The 22,017-nt window shown below is 43.6% G+C and overlaps 1 protein-coding gene across 1 annotated transcript in view; it reads right to left on the reverse strand.

Moving 5' to 3' along the window:
• Positions 1-20,157: 20,157 nt before the first annotated feature.
• Positions 20,158-22,017, reverse strand: part of SUCLG1 (succinate-CoA ligase GDP/ADP-forming subunit alpha) — a 44,717-nt gene continuing 42,857 nt past the window's right edge. Inside the window, exon 9 of the mRNA XM_020969489.2 lies at positions 20,158-20,401. Within this exon, the coding sequence (XP_020825148.1) occupies positions 20,375-20,401 (27 nt within the window). The 3' untranslated portion in view covers positions 20,158-20,374. The remainder of the gene's footprint in view (positions 20,402-22,017) is intronic.

The following is a 22,017-nucleotide window of genomic DNA, read 5'->3' on the forward strand; positions in this document are numbered from 1 at the left end:
GTGACAAGATTGAACAACAGATTTGCAAAAAAGGGAAGAGAAGAGTCTGCTTCAATTCCTGGGAAAATCCTAGAACAGATTATTGAAGAAGTGGTTGCAGGAGAAAGCAATGATTACAAAGAGCCAGACTAATCTCATTTCCCCTTTGGACAGAATTAGCCAACCAAGAGATGAGGGGGATGCTACAAATAGGGTTGATCTAGATTTTAGCACAGCTTTGAGTAAAGTATCTTATAATGGTCTTGTGGAGAAGATGGAGAGATATGGATTACATGGTAACATAATCAGATACATTCCTGACTGGTTGGATGGCAGGACTCAAAGAGAAGTTTTTAATGGTGCAGTATCAGCAAGCAGTTATCAAGCACCTACTAGCTGTCAGGCACGGGGTTACAAATAAAGGTCAAAAACAGTCTTTACTCTCAAGGCACTCACAATCTACTAGAAGCTTTGCCCATCTTCGCAAAACCACAGCATCAGGGAATTGAAGGGAACTTGGCCATTGAGGACAAGCCACGTGTGAATGGAATCTCCACTGTGCCATCCTTGACACGTGGTCTTCAGCCTCTGCTCGAAGACTTCCAAGGAAGAGGAACAGGCCAACTTTCAAGGCAGTTCATTCCACTTTTGGATGGCTCTCATTGGTAGGAAGTTTTGCTTGATATCAAACCTTAATTTACCCCTTTGTAACTTCCACCTGCTACTCCTGGTTTGGCTTGACCTCTTGGGATCACACTTTAGGAAGGGTATTGGTAAGCTGGGAAGAGTCTGGAGAAAGGCAGGCAGGACAGGGAAGGGCCAGAGTCTAAGAAGGCATTGATTAGTTGGTACCTGGAGCTAAACACAGTGCTTCAGGGGAGGTCTGATGAGGGCAGAGTACAGTGAGACTGTCACCTTCCTGTTCCTGAAAGCTCGGTCCAGAATAACAAAATGACCTTGTACAAAAGAAATGCATACAGGAGAAATTGGAGTCAAGGCATTCCACCATCAGAGGAAACATTTAAATCAGTGAGGTCATGGATCGCTGGAGCATTTGAGTAGAGGAATAGGGCTGGCCCTTTGGGCTTCTTCCCTATTATTTGCATTGTATTTCTAGGGTAAAGAAATTGGGGCCTTTTTTTTACAATGCCTCATGATTCTGGGAGATCCAGAGTTCCCCCTCTCTTTTCTATTTTCAAGACCTCAGTCTCTGAAGGTCAAGTCAAACTTTTCCTCTATTGGACCCAAACAAACCCTACAAGGAATCTCTAACCTCAGGTGAACTTCATTCAATCAAGCTTGGGTAGAGACAGATCCTTTTGGTAGCCCAAGGCTGGGGGTGGTCTGAATATAGAGATAGTTTCTTGGTCAAAGGGTGACATAGAGTCACTCTCAGCTCTTGATTTTAATATAGCTCACTTTCTATTGTGTTATCCAGTCAGAGTTGATTGCCACCCCTCAGGAACACCTATTTTTTGAAGGGTATATGAACTGTGAGCTCACCACCATGATTGTCTTAGTCTAAGAGAGATGGCCAAATGACCATCCTTTTGTTAAATGTGTTGGCCTTATTAATAAAATGATTAAATTACACAGAAACTATGTCTCTTGAATGTTTTTAATCATTACAACTGAGAGCCAAGGTTACCCTTCCATCTCTAGTGACTGCAGCCGAAATGTAGCCTTTGCCCCAGACTCCTCTTCTGTAGCTCCAGGCATCTCGTGCCCTTTGGTGTCTTAAAGCCTTGGGCCTTCCCTTGTGCAAATTAAATCAAGCCCAGAATTAAAGGCTTCTTCTATAAAAGCTTCTAAGTCTCAAAGCAATTGCAACGGACTGAGATACGTCCTAATAGGTCTTTCACCCCCAGCTCTTCTCTCCCCTCCAATCCCATTATTCTTATCTCCTTCATAATTGTCTTTCTTTGGACTAGATCTGTTCATGGCACTCCTCTGCTCAAAGATATCCAATGGCTCCCTATTGCCTTCTGAGTAAAGTTCAGTCACCTTTGCTTGACATTCAAGGCCCCTCAGAAGGTGGCACCCTACCTGCCCAGCTTGATCTCGTGTCTCTCCCCATCACACTCTCCTGCCTCTCTGCTTTCATTCATGCTGTCATCTATTGTGGCAAAGCACATGTTTATGGAGCTTTTAGGTTGGTGAAACACTTTCTTTACAACTCTGGGTAGTGGGTAATGCAAGTATTTATCATCTCCATTTTATAGATGGAGAAACTAAAGTTCAATGGGACAAAATTCACAAATTGCCCAACTTCACACAACAATAGGGTCACTGTCAAAACTGGGACATGAACCCAAGTCTGTCCTGGAATAATGTTTAGCATTCTTTTCACCTACAGGGTTAGCTAATGCCTGAAATGCCCTCCTTCTTCTCTTTTACACATTAAATCCTCAGCGATCCTTTCAAATCAAATTCAGATATTATCTTCTGTAGAAAGTCTTCCCTGATCCCCAATAACTATCAAGATTTCCCCTTCAATGCTGATTTAGCTTTCTATCCCTCATCATATAACATTGTATGTGGTGCCCATCTATGCCAACATCTCACATCTTTAAAGAGAAGCAAGTCACTTGGCTACTCTGAGTCTCTACCTCCAGTCTCTCACCATTCCAGTCTATTCAAAACACTGCTATTTAAGTAATTTTCCCGAAATGCAGAGCTGACCAGGTGACTCCCCTACTTAACCAGCCCCAGTGGCTTCCTGTTACCCCTAGGATGAAACATAGACTCTGTTTAGCTCATAAAGCCCTGCACTCAAGTTCAGTGGCAAGGCAAAAGTCAGAATGGCTGGTGATGGCCCACAATACACTGGATGACCATGCATTTCCATGTTTGACCAAGCTCTAAGTGTTCCACAGCCCTTGCTACAGCTGCCTGCATGGCCATTTGAACAAATTGTTCTCAGCCCCAATTGTACAGATAAAGAAACTGAGACAAACAGGTTAAATGATTTGCCCAAGGTCACACAGCTAATAAGTGTCTGAGGCCAGATTTGAACTCAGGAAGATGAGTCTTCCTGACTTCAAGGCACTGTGCCACCTAGCTGCTGTCATCGCCTAACCATCCTGCCCTGATATTCCATTCCCACTCCCACATTTCCTTTCTCTCAGCTCCCACCTGAGCTGACTATCAGCGAAAGACATTAAGGATTGGGAGGAAGGCCGGTTGTACAAGAATTTAAAACCTCATTGTTCCACTTCAAACATGTCTAAAATGTTCAGAAAGGAAAAGAGGTTCAGTTCTCTTAAGAAGTCCAGAAAAAAAAAAAGAGTTCTGAAGCAAGCAGTAAACTGGTGAGAAGTTGCTAATCTAATTAAAGAATAACCTTTACCTATTCCATGCAAAATAACAGGCGTTCCAAAAGCATGTCAGTTGAGACAAGCCAAGGAATGACTTGGTTGCCAAGGGAAACATCTCCTGACTGGGGGGGGGGGGGGACAGGAAGAAGCAGTCACAGTATTGGTGCAATCATTCAGGCTGGACACCACCCCACCCTCCACCCCCATCTTTTCTGTTTTTGAGAACAAGAAAAATGAACTAGGACAGGACAATTGGGGCTTTTCCCAAGTGCACCAACATTCACAATCCCTCCCTATGGAACTTTAACACCTCTTTGTTCTCCAGTGGTCTCGCTTGCCCAGCCTCAGGCAATCCACTCCACACACAGGGTTCAATCCCTGGGGTGCTCTCCCAGGGCTCTGTCTACTCTATTTCTATGCCCCCTGTTCTATACCTCCCTATATTCTATACCCCCATGTGAATATATGCAGGCTCTCTGAGGAGCAGGCCGCCCCCTCTCCCAGCAAAACTGCACCCACAGTCCAACTGCCCTAAGTAGCTGCCACTCTCTTCCCCAGAATACCTAACTATGGCTTTTAGATGAAATAAAAGTTGGTGCATAGGAAAGCAGGATTTCACAGGACAGAGACTGAGAAAGAGCTGAATGCTGGCCAGCAGTGGGAGGATACCAGGCCATCAACCGGTGAGCTGAGGGGGCAAACAAGCAAAAAGATGGCAGGTGATCACTGGGAGGCAGTGAATGGGTCCGGGACTTAGCATGTTTTAATACCTAGAGGCACCAACAAGGCTCAGAATGATGCTGAGAGGCACAAGGCTTCAGATGTTTCAACAAACAGCAGCTTTGCTAGGAATGAAGGAAGCTTTCTACTTAATCCTGGAAGAGAAAATCATACTATGTTGAGTAAGAGGGGAAAAGATGACTTACCTTTCTGCCTGGATGTTTGGATTTCTTTTAAAATTTCTCCAGAATATATCTGGACTTAAATATGTCGATAATAAATAAATTCCTTGACCAATTACTCATTTAATGAATGACCAGTTACTAATTTAATGAAATCCACCCAAGAACTTCAGAAGTGGGTGCAGACAAGCAGGGCGATTTTGTTACTACCATATTAAATTCACAATACTTGAAAAGAAATGCACAGAACAGTAGTTCACAGTTTCACATACAATTTTACTTTATGCATTTAAAAACACCACCTTGAGAAGGGATCCATAGGCTGATAGGGTCCACATTTCTGTTCTTTGTACACTGAGCTCATCATTTCTTATAGCACAGTAGTCTTCTGTCATAATCATATACCACAACTTATTCAGTCATTCCCCAGTTGATGGGCATCCCTGCAATTTCCAGTTCTTTGCCACCACAAAGAGAGCTGCTATAAACAGTGTAGAACATAAAGGATCTTTTCCTTTTTCCCTAATTATCTTCTCAAATAGACCAAGTAGTGGTATTGCTGGGTCAAAGTGGTATTGCTGTCTTTTGTACATTGAAATGTTCAGATTTCTTGAGATTTGTTAAATTCATACTAACAAAGAAAATGCTGAAAATAAAATCTTAAAATGACTCAATCAACAAGTATTTATGAAGCACCTACTATGCACTATAACCTACTAGATAATGGGATTCCCAAAACAAAAACCATCCATGCCTTCCTGAGGAACTGACATTTTCTTGATAGGATACAACCTGTAAACTAGGGGTTCCTATTCCTTTTTGTGTCTTGTACCCCTTTGGCAGTCTGATGAAATATGTAGAATTACAAAAGAAGCCAATTATATTGAAATACAGTTATCAAAATATTTTTAAACAAAACAAGTCCACTACATCAGGTTAAGAACCCCAGACGTAAATGGCTAAGTATATGTGTGACAATATCAAAGGCAGAGGGGCAATTAACAAACAGGAGGACCAGGAAAGGTTGCTCAAAGGGCAGGGTACCTGAGCTGAGTTTTGAAAGACAGTGGGGATTCTCAGTGGAACAGGTGAGGGAGGAGAGCATTCCAGGACCTGGGGACAGCTTGTCCTGTAAGAAATGTCTTTTCCTTCTTGAGAAATTTCTCCCAACCCACATTTCCTTTCCTCTTGCTTTTGTTTATGTTTTTAATATTTGTTCCCGCTTGCCATGAGAAACTCCTGCGTGTACACCTGCTGGTTTGGTGGAAAAAAACCTCATCTGGAGCACGAAGTGAATGACCCACGGATCAGGGGAGGGAGAACCAGCTGGCAGTTGAAAGAAGGAATAAGGATGAATAGTCTAAAAGAAAACATCGGAAAGAATTACAATGACACCAGAAAAAATGAATACTTGCTACTCTTGGGAGAAACTGGGAAGTAATTAACATTCAGATTTAATAGAATTTTAAAATCCAGATACCACCTTTTAAAGATGGGGAAACTGAGGCATAGTATGACAAAGCCAAACGAACTCTAAATTTGGAATCAGAAGACCTGGGTTTGAATCCTAGCTCCTCTAATTTCACTGCCGCAAACACATGCCACTTCCATATATATGCCTTGGTCCCAAGGCATCCATTTCCATTTCCTAGTGGGAAAGATGTGCAAATTCACAGAAAGGCACCAGTCCAGAATGCAGATCTGCTATGCTGCTTGCTGGTCTATCTTCTCAACTAAAAAAGGAAGTCAAAAGAGGCCCAGCAAGTCTATGGTGAAGAGTACAAAGCACTGGACTTGGAGTCAGGAAGACCTGAGTTCAAATCTTCCCTTGGATGCTTACGAATCTCATGGCCTTAAGCAAGATTCTCTTAGCCTCAGTTTCTCCATCTGTAAAATGGGGATATTAATAGACCCCCATCCCCCAGGTTGTTGTGAGGATCAAATTAGATAACATGCATATAATGCTTTGCAAACCTTAAATGATTATTTCTCTCTTGTATTAATAGCTAATTATGGAATCAGGACCAAGGTTTTTCCCCTTTTCTACTTCCTCATCTAGAAATCAACCAGTGTGGGCAATCTTTCTCAAAGACAGTAAAAGAAATTCTAAGTTTAGCCAAATGGATGGATTCCTGCTCATTGTGTTTACTCAGACAGGTCTAGGAAAATGTTGGTTCTCCCTTTTGTCAGACAGGTGCTATGGAAAAGGATAAGTCTCTTTGACCAAGACTTGGGTGATCCAAGTTAGTGCTCCCAAGACCCTCATTAGAAGGAGCCCCTCATTATAATATTCATTTTCTCATTAATTGTTAACCAATCAGAGTTGATTGCCACCCTCAGGAATACCCATTCTTCCAAGGATATATAAACTGTGAGCCCACCACGATGAGGGGTCTTTGGCATTTGGGAGTGCCACAGACCTTTTTATTAATAAACATGCTAGCCTTGTTAATAAAATGATTGAATTACCCAGAAACTATGTATCTAAAACTTTTCTAAATGCCACAACAGCAATGCTAATGATGGTGGTGATAATAATGATATTACTTTCCTTTCATAGATTCTGAGTCCCACCCAGCCAAAGGCAGTACCAGTCATTGGGAAACATACAAGAATCCTGTGTCTTCTGTAAGGCACCAGTGGACATGCTCTCTCTCCCTCCATAAGCGGGGTACCCTTACCCCATAATCTCTTCGAACTGATCAGGGACTCCCCTGACCAGCCCTCTTTACAAAGTAATAAATGAACAGCTCACCTTGTGAGGCAAGTTATAACTCCCATGACTTTTTTTAGTTGTGGAAACTGAGGCACCAAGAGGTTTGTGAGCCCCCTCCTCCAGTGTCACACTTTATAAAGGATATTGTTAAACTCCAAGAATACTACCTCAGTGGTATAACAAGGCACTTTATGCAGCTTGGGTGTACTCCAAATGAAATATACACTGGAACCATGATACATTGAATAGTGGACTGTAAGACCGGTTAGTCTCATTCACTGGAGTTCAGTTAAGGAAGAACGTAGTCAAAAGGGCTAAATACAAGCCAATCTGCCCTATAGATCCTGCCAGCTGAGCTTGACGAGTGGCCAGTATTTTAGCCGTGCCCAGGTAGCAGCACAAAAGTAGCTTGTGGCTTCCCCAATGTAATCCCAGACGTACTTAGAATAAAGCAGCCTGGTGTGCTGGAAATAATGCCAGATTGAGTCAGGGTAACTGTTTGGATCACACAGCTAGTAAGCGTCTAAGGCCAGCTTTGAACTCAGGAAGATGAGTCTTCCTGACTTCAGGCCTGGCACCTACCTGCCCCTAGATATTTAGCATCTTTGTATAAATTGAAAGGACATAGCTTGTTTTCAGAGTAGCTGTGTTTCTTATTTTATAGAAGAAACAATGAAAGCATAGGGAGATTAAGTCACTAGTCTGAAGCCACATAAGCAACTTTCTTTTCTTCTGGTAAAGAAAGGATAAAAACTTTCTTCTCACCACTTCCTGACTAACATCATTTCATAGGCCTTCTTCCATTCTACCTAGATCTGCTGGAGGGCCTATGGCCACGAGTAGAATGCCCTAGCCTACAGAACCATCATTAGGCCTGTCCTATTTAACACTTCTGTCAGAGACACGGATAAAGGCACAGAGCGAGCTCATCAGATTTGCGCATAAGCCAAAGTTAGGGGACATGGCAGAGAGGTTAGATAACAGAATCAGGATCTAAAAAGAGAAAACAGGCTAGAATGTCTAAACCTAAGATGAGATTGAATTACAGATCAACATAAAATCTGCTTTGTACAGCTTTGCAAGTACAAGATAAATCAGTCATCATTTATTAGTGCCCCTCTATGTCCCAGGTCAGACACCACTGAAAAATGACTGAACAACTAATATCCCAGCTACTGGCTGGGTATAGTGGTTATTGTAAGGCTAAAATGATATAATTAGAAAAAGTACTTAAAGGGCCGTGGAAACACTAGCTATTATCATTAGCATCTTAACATAAATAATCAACTGGAGCCAGGCTGAGCTCAGAACAAAAGGGTAACCCGGGGAGCCTAGAGATTAGCCTTGTTCTCTTGGTCCCAGAGGGTAGAGCCAGGAGTAAAGGGAGACAGATGGAGGCCTAATGCCAGGAACAACCTTCCTGACCATTAGAGCCGGCCAGAAGCAGAACAGCTGCATCAGCATATAGGGAGGAGGATCCTCAGGGGCAGCCTTCATGCAAAGGCTGACCCCTTGTCCGGCACATTGGAGAGGATTCTTGTTGAGGTGATGGGGTGGGGTGAGGGTGGCCAGATGGATCCGATGGCCTCTGCCTCCCATTCCCATTTTGTGAACCTGTGTGCCCCAGTTTTCTCACTCCAAAAACTTACTTCCCTTCTCACCTTCTCTTGCTGCCCTACCACAATATTGGGTTGGCTAGGATGCCCCACAGTGCACAGAGTGCTGGGCCTGAAGTCAGGAAAACCTGAGTTCAAATCCAGCCGCACACACTTACTAGTGCTAGCTGTGTGGCTCTTGGGCAAGCCACTTAACCTCTGCCTCAATTCTCTCTTCTGTAAAATGGGGATAGTAATGGTACCTACCTATCAGAGTTGTTCTGAGAATAAATGTGCTACTTGTGAAGCTTTGCAGACCTAAAAGTACAATATATGCTGCTGCTGCTACTACTACTACTACTACTACTACTACTACTACTACTTACCACCACCACCACCACCACCACCACCACCACCACCACCAGTACCATTACTACTACTACTACTACCTACACCACCAGCACTAAACTATTTGCTTCAGTTTCTTCATCTGTAAAATGGGGATGATAGTAGCACCTACCTCCCAGGGTTGTGTAAGAATCAAATGAGATAATAATTGTAAAGAGTTTAGCATGGTAACTGGCAATAGTAGGTGCCACATAAATGTTAGCTATTATTACTACCACTACTACCACAACTAGATCACTTGTAGAATGGAGTCTGGTATGCGACTTGGGATGAAGCTGAGCACATAAAGAGCATTTCCTCTGCAAAATGAGGGGGGTAAGCTAACGATCACTAAGGTTTTTTCAAACTCTAAATCCTAAGCTTTAAAATTATTTCTGTAGAAGTCATTTATCTGCTCTTGGGTCTCAGTTTCAATAAGTGAAGGGAGTTGAAGAGCCTTGCAGCCATGCTATAGAAGGATGGGTTGTAGAAAAGATGAATGGTTAGCTCAGAAAAGAAAAAACTCAGGGAGGCTCATGATCCTTCTCTCCATATCTGGGACAAGCCAACATACTGATATGGCCCCAGAAGAAAGAACTGGCAGCAATGTGCCAAAGTTGCAGAGGCAGATTGAGTTTTGATGTTAAGGAAAATTTCCTAACCATTAGTTGTCCCAAAGCAAAATGGGCTACACATATAATGTGCTGCCCCTCCTTGGACATCTTCACACAGAGGCTGGATATCTGGGGATTACCTTCAAAAATATTGCTCGAGGGGTAGCTAGGTGATGCAGTGGATAGAACACTAGCCCTAAAGTCAGGAGGACTTGAGTTCAAATTTGGCCTCAAACCAAACACTTGACACTTACTAGCTATGTGACCCTGGGCAAGTCACTTAACCCCAATTGCCCAAAAAAGAAAAAAAAAGAATGAAAAAAAAGATATTGCTTGGATGAGATGGCAGCTGAGGTGTCTTCTGTGATGCATGGAAAGCCCAAGAGACAGTTTCTGGGTATTGATAATCAACTTATTAATTAGGGTAGCTAATAACCAATAAATTAATGGTCAGTGGTTTCTCTAACCAAAATAAAAACTCTGGAGACACTGAATGCTTTAAATATTTTTGGAAAAGGGGGTGTCCCTGACAGGTGAAAATCAACCCTGATTGGTGAACAATTAATGAGGGGGTGGGCATATTAATGAGGAGTAGGGCTAAAAGTCTTCAGCTCCTCCTGCTAAGAATGTGGCCTGATCATGAGACTCAGCTGCCTCCAGCAATCTGGACAGGGGAGTCCTCCTCCACCCAGACCACTCTGGTTGGTTTTCTCTTTCATGAGCTGGGTCACCCTAAACTCCAGTGAAAGGGTTCAAAGATATGAGTTTATTCCCTCAGAGCAAGAATTCACCTAGATTAGATTCTGTTTACACTTCAGACAGAAGCAAGATCTCCTATTTGGGTGGGGTCCTGCCCATGATTGAGGAGCATGTACCCCAAGAACTAGGGCAATCTCTATCAGCCATGTCCTTCAGAAACTGGCTAACCTATAGAGGCTGGTCCCTGAACAAGGAAATAAAAAGCCTGGGTCCTAATTAATAATAGGTAATTAATATAAAAGAAAATAATCATTTATCTCACTCCCAACTCTCAAATTCTGGGATTATGACTCATTTGATTCATTTATCCATTCAACAAATATTAAGTATCTACCATGTACAATACAATGTACTAGGCTAAGGGAAAATAAAGCTGAGTAAGCCATGGTGCCTACTCTTAATGATGTTACAATATACTAGGGGGAGATAAGGCATGTACACATATTTATAACACTAATTAGAATATAAGTATATAACAGGAGTATAAATTGCTGCTACTCTCCCTTGATAATCTCATCCATGGCTTCAATTATCACCCTCATTCAGTAGCCTCTGAAATCCCCATCTCCACTACCGTATCTCTAAGAGATTTGACGGTCAGTTAGGTGTTTCTACCTGATTGTCTCACTGGCACTGCAAACCCATGAGGTCCAAAATGTAAGTCATCCCTTTCCCCCACATCTCATACCATTAATTCTTATTTAGGTTTCTGGTAGTAAAATCAACCAGTAGACTCACCTCCGAATCTCAAAGGTATTTGTTAGGAATTCCAGAAGATTCATCATTTATGTGGCATGAGAAAGCCTACATCTACCTCTAGCATGGAACGGTGGGAAGAGTCCAGGGTTGAAAGTGGAGGTAAATCCTACCTTTGCCACTTAATATCAAGTCAATTACCTTCTCTGGACTCATTTTCCTTATCTGTAAAAATAGGTTTGAGGGGACAGAGGGAAGAGGTAAACTGGATGACCTCTAAGGCCCCTTCAAGCTCTAGAGCTATGGCCCTGTGGTCCTACCTGTGTGACATGGGAAGTTACTTAACCTCTCTGGACCTCAGTTTCCTCATTTGTAAAATGAGGAGGTTGAATTAGAGCAGTGGCATCAAACCCAAAATGGGCAGTTAAGTGGCACAGTAAATACAGGGCAGGGCCTGAAGTCAAGAAGACTCATTTTCCTGAGTTCAAAGCTGGCCTCAGACATGTACTAGCTGTGTGACCCTGGGCAAGGCACTGAACCCTGTTTGCCTCAGTTTTCTCATCTGTAAAATGGGCTGGAGAAGGACATGGCAAACCACTCCAGTACCTTTGCCAAGAAAACCCCAAATGGGGTCACAAAGAGTCAGACACAACCTAACAACAACTATCAGACCCAAATAGAAACGGAGGCCACTAAACCATAGATAAGGATCCCTGAGGGCCACATATTAACTTAGAAAACCACATATGAACATTATTGAGATTCTATTGTATTTTTATTTTGCTAAAAAATTCCCAATTATGTTCAGCTACACTCGGGAGGGCAGAGTATTTGACACCTCTAGATGACAGGACCTCTTAGTTCTCTTCCAGGTATGATTCTAGAATTCCATGATGATCCTGCCAATTCAACAAGAATGGAAATCATTTGGCATCACAAGGTGAGCCTGTGTGCATGCAGGCCAAAGGTTTCTCAGACATTCCTCAGCTGGAGCACCCGCTCAGTCCCCTCCTGATTTCCAGTCCTTACATCTTTGGAGGTCAAGTCAGCTTTGGAGCAGTCAGGGTCCAAGGGCTGGCATTCAGATTTAGAGATAGAAGGGGCAAGAGTAGCTGCTAACCAAATAGCTTCCTAGCACCCTGGCAGAGCTGATTGGCCAGGGTCCTCCTGGAGGGTCTGGCATCACCCAAAGGTGCTTTCAAACACTGCTCTACCACCATTTGCTGACACAGTTTATACCATTCTTAAAGCAATCCTGCTCAGTCAGCGGAGTGAATTCTCAGTGATAGGCCTTGATCAGTCAAACTGTGTGTAGAGGGGTAAGAGGGGGTACTGGGTAGGGGCAATGCCTAGTGTTATTTCCTTCACTGACCAAATTGAGCACAGTATTTGGATGTTTCCAGAACAGCAGCAGAATGTCTATGATAAGCATTGTTTTTCACATGGTTTATCTACCTCCACACATATACACACACACACACGCATCTGTCCTCCAATACCAGCTCTATCTATCTATGGATGGTATTGCCATTCTCACAGAATTCCAGGCACAAAATCTCAGTCAAGTCTGACTCTTCTTTCTCCCATCCCCCACATCTATTAAATTGCCAAGACCTGTTTATCCTATGATGATATCTCCTCCATCTATCCTATCTGCCTTTCCAGGAGCACTGACACCCTAAGTTTGGTTAATCATGCTTAGTGTCTAAACTGTTGAAATGTCCCAACTGGCCTCCCTGCTTCTAGACTCTTCTTTCCAAACCTTCCTTCACCTGGCTTCCAAAATAATCTTCCTAAGCACAAAGATGTCATCACTCTGTTCACAAACCTTCAGTAACTCACTAGAGCCTCCAGAAAAAACTGAAAATTCCTCGGGCCTCCATGACCTGCCCCTACCCTATATTTCCAGCCTTTTTTCACATTGCTGTCCCTCTATATTCTAACCAATTGGATTAGTAGTTGTTTTTCATGTTACTTGTGGGCAAGACCGGGTTTTTGGTTTTTATTTTTAGATGCATCCCCAATACCTAGGATATAGCAGGAATTGAATAAAGGCCTGTTGTTCTTAATCTTTTCCTATCTTCTGCCTCACTTCTCTGTATTTGCATAGGCTATAGCCCATGCCCAGAATGTACTGTCTTCATCTCTATTTAATTCCTTCTCCTTCAAATCCACCTCTTCTACCTTCCCTGAATCATGATTCCCACCACCAATCAACCCTCCATGAAAGCCTTCTCCTGCCTGGCTCCCAAGAGCACTCTATCTCTCTCCTTTGTCCCTATCACCTTCTACTTTGGATCATATATTTTTGTGCCCACTGTGCTCCCATTACACTGTACACTCCTGGAGGACAAGGCCTATAATTATCCACCTCTATATCCTGAACTCTCAGCACAGTGCCTTGAGAAATGTTTGTTAATATGATTAGATCAGGTAAGAGTGAAATCATGGAAACAGGACTGGAGTTGGGCTTTTTCAATTCAATTCAGTAAACACTTATTAAGTGCCTACTGAGACGAATGAAAATCCTGAGTTTCTGGGTAATTAATGATCAATTTATTAGTTAGGCTGATAATCAATAAATCGAAGGTCAGCGGTCTCTCTCAGTAACCAAAGACAAAACCATGGAGATCACCAAGTGCTTAAATGCCTTTAGAAAAAGGGGTGCCCCTGACAGGTGAAAATCAGCCCTGATTAGCGAGCAACTAATGAGGGGTGGACTTTCAAATGAAGAGGTGGGCTGAAAGCCTTCAGCAACTCCTGCTAAGAATTGGCCTGATCATGAGACTCAGATGCCTCTAACAATCTGGACAAAGGACTCCATCTCTACCCAGACCACTCAGGTTGGTTTTCTCATTCATGAGCTGGGTTACCCTAAGCTCCAAAGGAAGGGCAAAAGGGCACAGGCTTAATGCTTTGGGGCTAGAATTAGCCTAGATTAGATTGTTTACACTCTAAATAGAAGCAAGGTCTCCTAGTTGGGTGGGTTCCTGCCCAAGTTGGAGAACCACGTTCTGGGATGGTTTGGTCTGATCTCAACTATCAACAACATCCCTCAGAGACTGACTGACTGGTGTACAGGAGCTGGTTCCTCAATGAGGAAATCAAGAGAAAAAGCCTTACTCTTAATTTAATAATTGATTATTAATATAATAGAAAAATATTTCCCTCCCTGCTATGTGTCAGGAATTGTGCTAAGCACTGGGGATACCAAAAAAAAAAAAGGCAAAAGTCAGTCCCTACCTTTAAGGAGCTTACAATTTAATGGGAGAGACAACATGCAAACAAATATATACAAACCAAGCTACATACAGGATAAATAGGAAATCATTAACAGAGAAAAGAGACTGGAATTAAGAGGGGTTAGGGAAGGCTTCCTGTAGAAAAAGGCATTTTAGTTGACACTTGAGAAGACAGGGAGGTCAGCATTCCAAGCTGGAGGAGGAAGAGCATTCCAGGCTTGGAAGGCTCAGAGAATTCCCAGGGCCAAGAGATGGGAGTGTCATTTGTGGAAAAGCTAGGAAGCTCGCGTCACTGGATCAGGGTAAAAGTCGGGGAGCGAGGTGTAAGAAGACTGGAAAGGCAGAAGGGGGCCAGGTTATAAAGGATTTTGAGTGACAAGCATTTTGTATTCACTCCTGGAGGCAATAGGAAGCCATTCAAATTTACTGGGGGGCAGGAGAGGGCAAATGACATGATCAGATCTGCCTTTTAGGAAAAATCATTTTGTTGGCTGAATGGGGAATGCATTGGAGTGGGGAGAGATCTGAGGTGGGCAGACCCACCAGCAGGCTATTGCAATAGTCCAAGTGATGAGGGTCTACACAGAGAGGGCACAAATCAGAGGACGGAATGGAGTGTATTGGAGAGATATTGCATGGGTGAAATCGACAGACCTTGGCAACAGACTGCATATGGCAGAGTGAGAGAAAGTGAGGAATCCAGGATCTATCCTAGGTGGGGAGCCTGAGGGACTGGGAGGATAGCGTGTCCTCTACAGAAGGTTAGGGGTGAGGGGGGAGGAAGTTTAGAGGGGAATTCTGTTTTGGGCATATTGAGTTTAAGATGTCTATGAGAAAGCCAGTTCAAGATGTCTGAGAGGCAGCTGGAAATGTAAGATTGCAGGTCAGAAGAGAGATTTGGGACAGGAAAGTTAGATTTATGAATCATCTGCATAGAGATGGTAATTAAATCCATGGGAGCTGAGGAGATCACCAAGTGAAGGAGTATAGAAAGAGAAAGGAAGAGGACCCAAGACCTCAGGGACACCTACATTAGTGGGTGTGATCTGGATAAGGATCCAGCAAATGAAAAAGGAGCAGTTGGATAAGTAAGAGAACCAGGAAAGAACTGGTGTCGAAAACCTAGAGAAAAGTATGAAGGAAGAAAGGGTGACCAACAGTGTCCAAGGCTACAGAGAGGCCAAGGAGAAGGACAGAGAAAAGGCTCTGGCAATTGTGAGATCATCGATATCTTTGGAGAGCTCAGTGCGGGTGGAATGAGGAGGTCAGACCCCAGACCAGGAGTCAAGAAGAGAGTGCGAGAAAAGGATGCTGACAGGCAGAGATGAGGGATTCAGGGGAGTGGGAATTCCAGACCTGGGAGCAAGGGCTGGGGGGTGGGGGGGAGGGAGAGGAGGGAACCCCCAACAGAGGGAAAACACCCAAGACAGCAAGAAGTCCAGTATGGCCGAAGCCTAGAAGATGTGCAGAACAGTAGTGTGAGAGAAGGTCAGATAGGTCTGTAAGGGCCCGATTGAAACATCTCAAACCTTCTGTCTGTCCTACAGACAGTGGAGAAGTACTGGGTGCTTTCAAGGAAAAGAAGTGCCAGAAAGAGTATTTTAGAGAAAAACAATCTGAAAATGGTGTATATCACAGATAGGAGAGAGACTAAACCAAGAAATCTGTAAAATTCACCACTGCAACAGTCTGAGTGAATGGTAACAGAGTCAGACCTAGATCAGCGGGGCAAAAGAAATGGTAAGGGAAATGGGATGGGAGGTCAGTTCTAAAGTGTGTAGAATTTTCTATTACCATATACTAATAAATCTGTTTAAAACATACTGTTTAGCACTTAAAATATAATCAGTTGTTTAATTATTGCCTGTTAATATTTTTCCAACTACTTACCTCTTTGGCATCCATATTACTTCCCAATATACTGGCACTCAACTGTAGTAGGCCTTTGAGGCTCATACATGACTTCCTGCCTTTTTAGTTCTTTCCCCTACTCTATCCTTTCCTTTCCTTCTCTGTTGCCCCTGTTATACCTGTTAAGGTATTATCTTCATTAGGCCAAGTGCATCTTCTGGCTTGGAAAGTAGCCTCCCTAAGACATCCCTTAGAGAAATTAGGTCTTTTCTATTCTGAAGTTGCTTGAAGTTGAATATCTATGAAAAGAGTATAAATAAATAAATAAAAATTTTAAAGAAAATAAAAAGCTCACAGATCAGTGGTTAATTCTAAAATTGGTAGAATGATTGATCATTTGGTCAAAGAATTATTGCCTGTAGGCTGGTAAAAACCTGAATAAGTGAAGACAGATGGATGGCTGTTCTTTTCTTAAAGGTTTCCTGGGATGGGGGCTTCACAACTGTCTTTCATAATTCAGGGATTTATCAGCCTGATGGTCAAGCTCTTTTTTGTGTTAACTAGAATCAATTCTACTTTAATATAAATCCATTTCCTCTAGTTCAGTTTTCCAAAGACATAGTCACTCAGTCAACATTTATGAAATGCCCATTATGGGCCAGACACTATGCAGGGCACTTCCAGAACACAAAGACAGAAAATGAAACAATCCCAGCTCTTAAGGAGCTTAAATCCTATTGTGCAACAATGCAGAAATATTCTGTATGAATACATGGAGGATACACACAAGGTATTTGGAGGGTTTTTTTGTTGTTTTGTGTCTGGAGCTACAATTTCATCCATATGGGGAATTCATGGTTCAAATTATTACTGGTGTGACCTCAGGCAGGTCACCCCTTTTCTGAGCCCCAGTGTCCTCACCTGTAAAAGAAAGGGATACGCACTAGCGAGTCCAGCTCTACCTCTAGGGTTCTATGAAAGTTTAGCTGAAATGGACATCTAACTCAGGGAAGTGAGATTTCATTTTGTGTGTATTATTACTCAACTGTTTTGATTTTCTCGGCCTTTTCATTTCCATTTATAAGAAAGGCAATCCAAAGTTTCATCAGGCCTCTTGCTGGAGCTGGTATGACTCATTTACAACCGTTGGCATTTCATCAACTCCTACAGTAAAATAGCATTTGCCAGCATGGACTTAGTAATAATTTGTAAGAAATATACTCCAAGTGTATGTTTCGGCATTTTTTCTAACTGCAGTCAGTTCTGACATTATTAATATCACATAACAGCACAGCACCATCTGGCTAAGGTTAAAGAGAGAAAGTTGAAATACTATAAGCGTCAAAGGAAGTAGATCTTCCAAATTATACACACAGCTGGAATACACATTTTCCTAAGGAAACAACATATCCTCTGACTTGGGAACAAAATTGTGAAATAATAATGAAACTGCACAGTGGGGTCCTTCAGGTGCTCTGGGCAAATCCTAGCATTGGCTCCCCATGAAACCCTCATCTCCATTGGATACAAATAAGCTTCCACCAAAGGACCTTCACTCACAACTCAATTAACACCTCTCCGTGATGTGGGAATATGCCAGGCCTGTTACAGTTATCAACACAGATGGGACCAAAACAGGCACATATTCAGTGCCTACCGTGTGCCAAGCCTCAAGGAGCTTACATTCTGTTGAGAGAGAAAACACATGCAAATAATACAACCAAATACAAAACACAAGAAATCACAGGGTAATTTTGGAAAGGTGGTGGGAAGGGGGAGAAGCAGCTGGGGGAAAGGACGCAGAAATCTGCAACGTTGTGGCAATGGCAGAAAGAGATGTATTTTCTCCACTCCAGTAGCAGAAATTTCCCTTCTCAAGGAGCCCAGCCACTTTTCCCAGTCATATTCATCAAAACCTATTTCTTGAGTATTAATTGAGTGCAAGGCATCATTGAGCCAGGTGCCAGAAGGACGTAAGAATGAATAAGAGCTAATCTTGGCTTTCAAAGCCCTTACAGTCGAGTTAGATGTATGTGTAGGGAACAATGAAGTCAACGGCAAATGGGACGAGGTCAGGCAACGAGGACTACTCAGAAAAGGGAGAGATCACTGTGGATTGGGCTGGCTGGCAAAAGCTTCCCAGAGGACATGCAACTTGACTGAGCCTAAAAAAAACAGGCCTAATTTTGATGGGTTATAGAACAGGGGATAGGAGATGGAGCTAAAATAAGGGGGTTGAGCTAAACAACCTGTAACATACCTTCCAACATTAGGACTATGATTTCTGCCTGCCTTTGTATCTCCAGTGCTTGATACACAGTATCCCCAGTGCCTGGTACATAGGAGGTCCTTAATAAATGACCACTGATGAACATAATTTACAATAAAAGAGGTTATCAGCTAATAGCTAACAATGTAGTTCCTCCCAACAGCACTGCAAGGCAGGCACCATTGTTATCCTCATTTTACAGATGAGGAAACTGAGGCCAATAGAGATTAAGTGACTCACCCAAGGTCAATGCAGCTAATAAGTATGTACAAATTTGAACTCTGGGCTCCCTGACTCCAGGCCCAGCTCTCTATCCACTATCGCCTACCTGCTTCTGTGGTGGATCATGGGCCAGTAATGGAATCAGAGAGGCCAGGAGCCAAGTGCTGCCTCGGCCACATACTAGTGCTGGTCCCCGTGGATGCTTCGGCATCCCAAGAAACTTGAAGGTGCGAACAGAAAAACTAATGAGCCGCGTTAGCACCAAGAGTTCCCCTATGGATGAAATCACAGAACAAGACAGAGCATAAACTAGAGAATAAGAAGGGTTTCCCCTACGTGGGCCCCTTCTCCACCTACTACTTTTTACGTGTCATCCGCCCTCACCAGAACGCAAGCTCCTGGAGGGCAGGGACTGTCTTTCCATTCAATTGCATTTCTATCACCAGCTCCTGGCGCCAGTGCCAGCCAACAGCAAGCCCTTAAAAATGTCCGATCGCTGGCCTTGCCCCCCACAATTCCCACTTACGTGACTTTGCCCCAACGGCCTCACAAAAAAATGAATAATCCTAAGGCAGTGTAACAAGTAGCATCACCATTTTTTTTGTTCTTCAGTCAGTTCAATTGTGTTTGACTCTTTGTGACCCAATTTGGGGTTTTCTGGACAGAGTGACAGGAGTGGTTTGCCGTTGCCTTCTCCAGCTCATTTTATGGATGAGGAAACTGAGGCAGAGTTAAGAGACTTGCCCAGGGTCACACAGCTATAGTAAGTATCTGAGGCTGGATTCGAACTTTAGAAAGATGAGTCTTCCTAACTCGAGGCTGGCACTCTATCCACCATGCCACTTGACCGCCTGCATCATTATTATCCCCAATTTAAGTAAGTTTCAGGGCTCTGTCCAAAGCAGGACTGAACCCAGATTCCAGACTCTATGTCCAGCACCGGAGACTGACGTTCTTGAGGGCTACTAAAGAAAATCAGTCTCACGACCGTTTCTTTGCAGGCCTTTGGCACCGTGGTTCAGGATTCACGGGGCTGTGAAAAGCTGCTAGGAGCCTCACAATCACTCCTAGCTTCCGTGCCTCCCTGGAGTGATCGAGGTTCATTCCCACCTGAATTCTTGCTTCTCGCACCTCAGAAGGAGGCATGTTCAATCAACACGTGCCCAATTTTTCAGCTGAACCGCTGGCTAGAGTTGCTGATTCTTTAACAAAGCGCCATTTATTTGGCAAGTAAAAAAAAGGACGGGGACAAAAGCTGCTTCTCTCTTCTGCTGCCTCTGCTGTTTCGCCACAGGCAGCTTCCTCAGCCCCAACGTGGGCAGTAGGAAGCTGTGGGGTGGAGGAGATCTGGGAGCAGGAGAAGGAAGCATATGAAACACTGCCAGGAACAACACAACTTCTGAGCGCAGAGAGAGCTGAAAGGGTTGGGTGGCTTTAGTCCCTAGTCTAGGACACTGCATGAATGCAACTGTGACATGAGGCAATTCTCATTCACTCGAAGGACCTGGGTGTGTTCAATACCATGGAGATCATTCTTGAAAAATGTTTTTAAATCCTCCTTCCCCTCCCTTAGGCTATCTGCCCACCAATGAACTTCAGAACTCCATATTCAAATCAAATAAAAGATTTATTATTTGACTATGATGTACAATCAGGTAAACATATCTGAATGTAGGACATGTCACATCCTGCTGGACTGGAAGGCCAGCATTAGGCAGGCGTGTACAGGAGGCAGACACTTAGTGGACAAGAGCTACGCGGATACTGGCAGCTGCTGGTTCACATTTCTACAGTGATTCATTCCAAGGCTTTTTTCTTCTCTCTTTCATAACATCTTCCTCTTCTCAAACTCCTTCAGAGACAGAAGAACAGGGAGGGAAGAGAAAAGAGAGACCCAAATGACACTTGTGATCAACAGGATTTGGAAACTTCTCACTGCTAGGATCTTTGTGCCACCACAAAGGCAGAGACAAAATGCCAGGATGGAGGCCCTTCAGAACCCAACTGCAGCCTCAGTACTGCCACGGTCTTGGGTCAGGCCCCATCTCCCTGGATCAGCTGCACCGCCGGTGCCTCCACCGGGAAGCTCAGAGGCAGCCCATGAATCACACAGACCCTTTAGGGATAACAAACGTGCCTGTGCTCACCTACATCTCCACTGACAGAAACGGGCGGTAACCAGTCCCTTTAAGAAGGGAATGGAACCAAGTGAGTGAAGCATGCCAAAGAGTAAAACTAAACTCTGATTTCCTTGAGGTTTGAAGAAAACACCTCAAAGGAAGGCTCTGAAATTACTTTTTTGAGGGTGTCAATGACAAGATAAAGTCAGTGAAATCCCAAGGCTTCTGTTGCCATCTGCTGGAGCTCTCTGGAAACGCAGGCTCCATTACAGACTGCCAGGAGCCTGCCTGCTGCCTTCCTTATTCCCTCCTTTCTTCCTTCTTTTCCTCCCTCCCTTCTTCTTCCTCTCCCTTCTTCCCTCTTCTTCCTTCCTCCTTTCCTTCCTATAAGCCCCATTTCCTCTATCCTCTCTAGCCACCAAGGTCACTCTCAAACAGGATGACAACCCTGTTTCATAGGAGGGGGACAACACAGGAGGATGATAGGAAAATTAGGAACTCACTAACTCTTACCCCCAGGTAAGGCCGAGAAAGAGGGAATGAAGTTAGTATTACACACGGAGTTTCTGTTGGGTTGGGTTCTTCCCCTGGCTTGCCTTAACCACAGACAAAACCGGTGATAATTCAGTTCAGTTACTTCACCGATCACTTATTAAGGCCTGAAGGAAAACAGTCTGGGTAGTTCTCAGGATATTATAAAAATCCTCTCCTCTCCAGGCAGAGCAGAGCAGAACACACAGGGAAAGCTCCTTCCGCCCTCTGAGAGGCGGCACAAGCACGGGTTCAAACAGATCACCAAGCCAAGCTCCTCGGGACCTTTTCAATCTCAGGATTCTCATTAAGAAGGAAAAGGCATGAGGTTGAAAACAACCCATAAAGAAACCAGAGCACCAGCAGTAAAGTAAGAGAAGAACCACACAAGGCAAGTAACAGGAATAATAATGATGATGCTGATGATAACCAAGCCTATCCAGGGTTGATACTTACCTCAATGTTAAGTTCAAATGCAAAGAGAAAATCTATGGCCACTAGACCAGAAATAAAAACCTGCCACCTCACCAGGCCTCTTCTCCACTGCCCTCTCTGCTGTTCTCCCTTCAATGAAAAAAAAGCCCCTTCTTTTGGCAGAAAACGTCCATTTCTTTCCCAGGCAGTGCTTACAATCCCAGAAGAGACAGGCCTCAGTAACACTGCAGAAGGGACAGTTGGGGAGAGGAGGCTCCCCTGAGGTCAGTGACCAGACGACTGTTTCTGTGCTGCAGGAGCTGGCCCTGGCTCTCCAGCTGAAGGAACCAAGTTCAAATCCTCACTCCACCTCTTAGTACGATCTTGACCAAGTCATCTAATT

This window comes from Phascolarctos cinereus, unplaced genomic scaffold (assembly GCF_003287225.1).
Source record: "Phascolarctos cinereus isolate Bilbo 61053 unplaced genomic scaffold, phaCin_HiC Scaffold_2;HRSCAF=192, whole genome shotgun sequence".
Lineage (NCBI taxonomy): Eukaryota > Metazoa > Chordata > Mammalia > Diprotodontia > Phascolarctidae > Phascolarctos > Phascolarctos cinereus.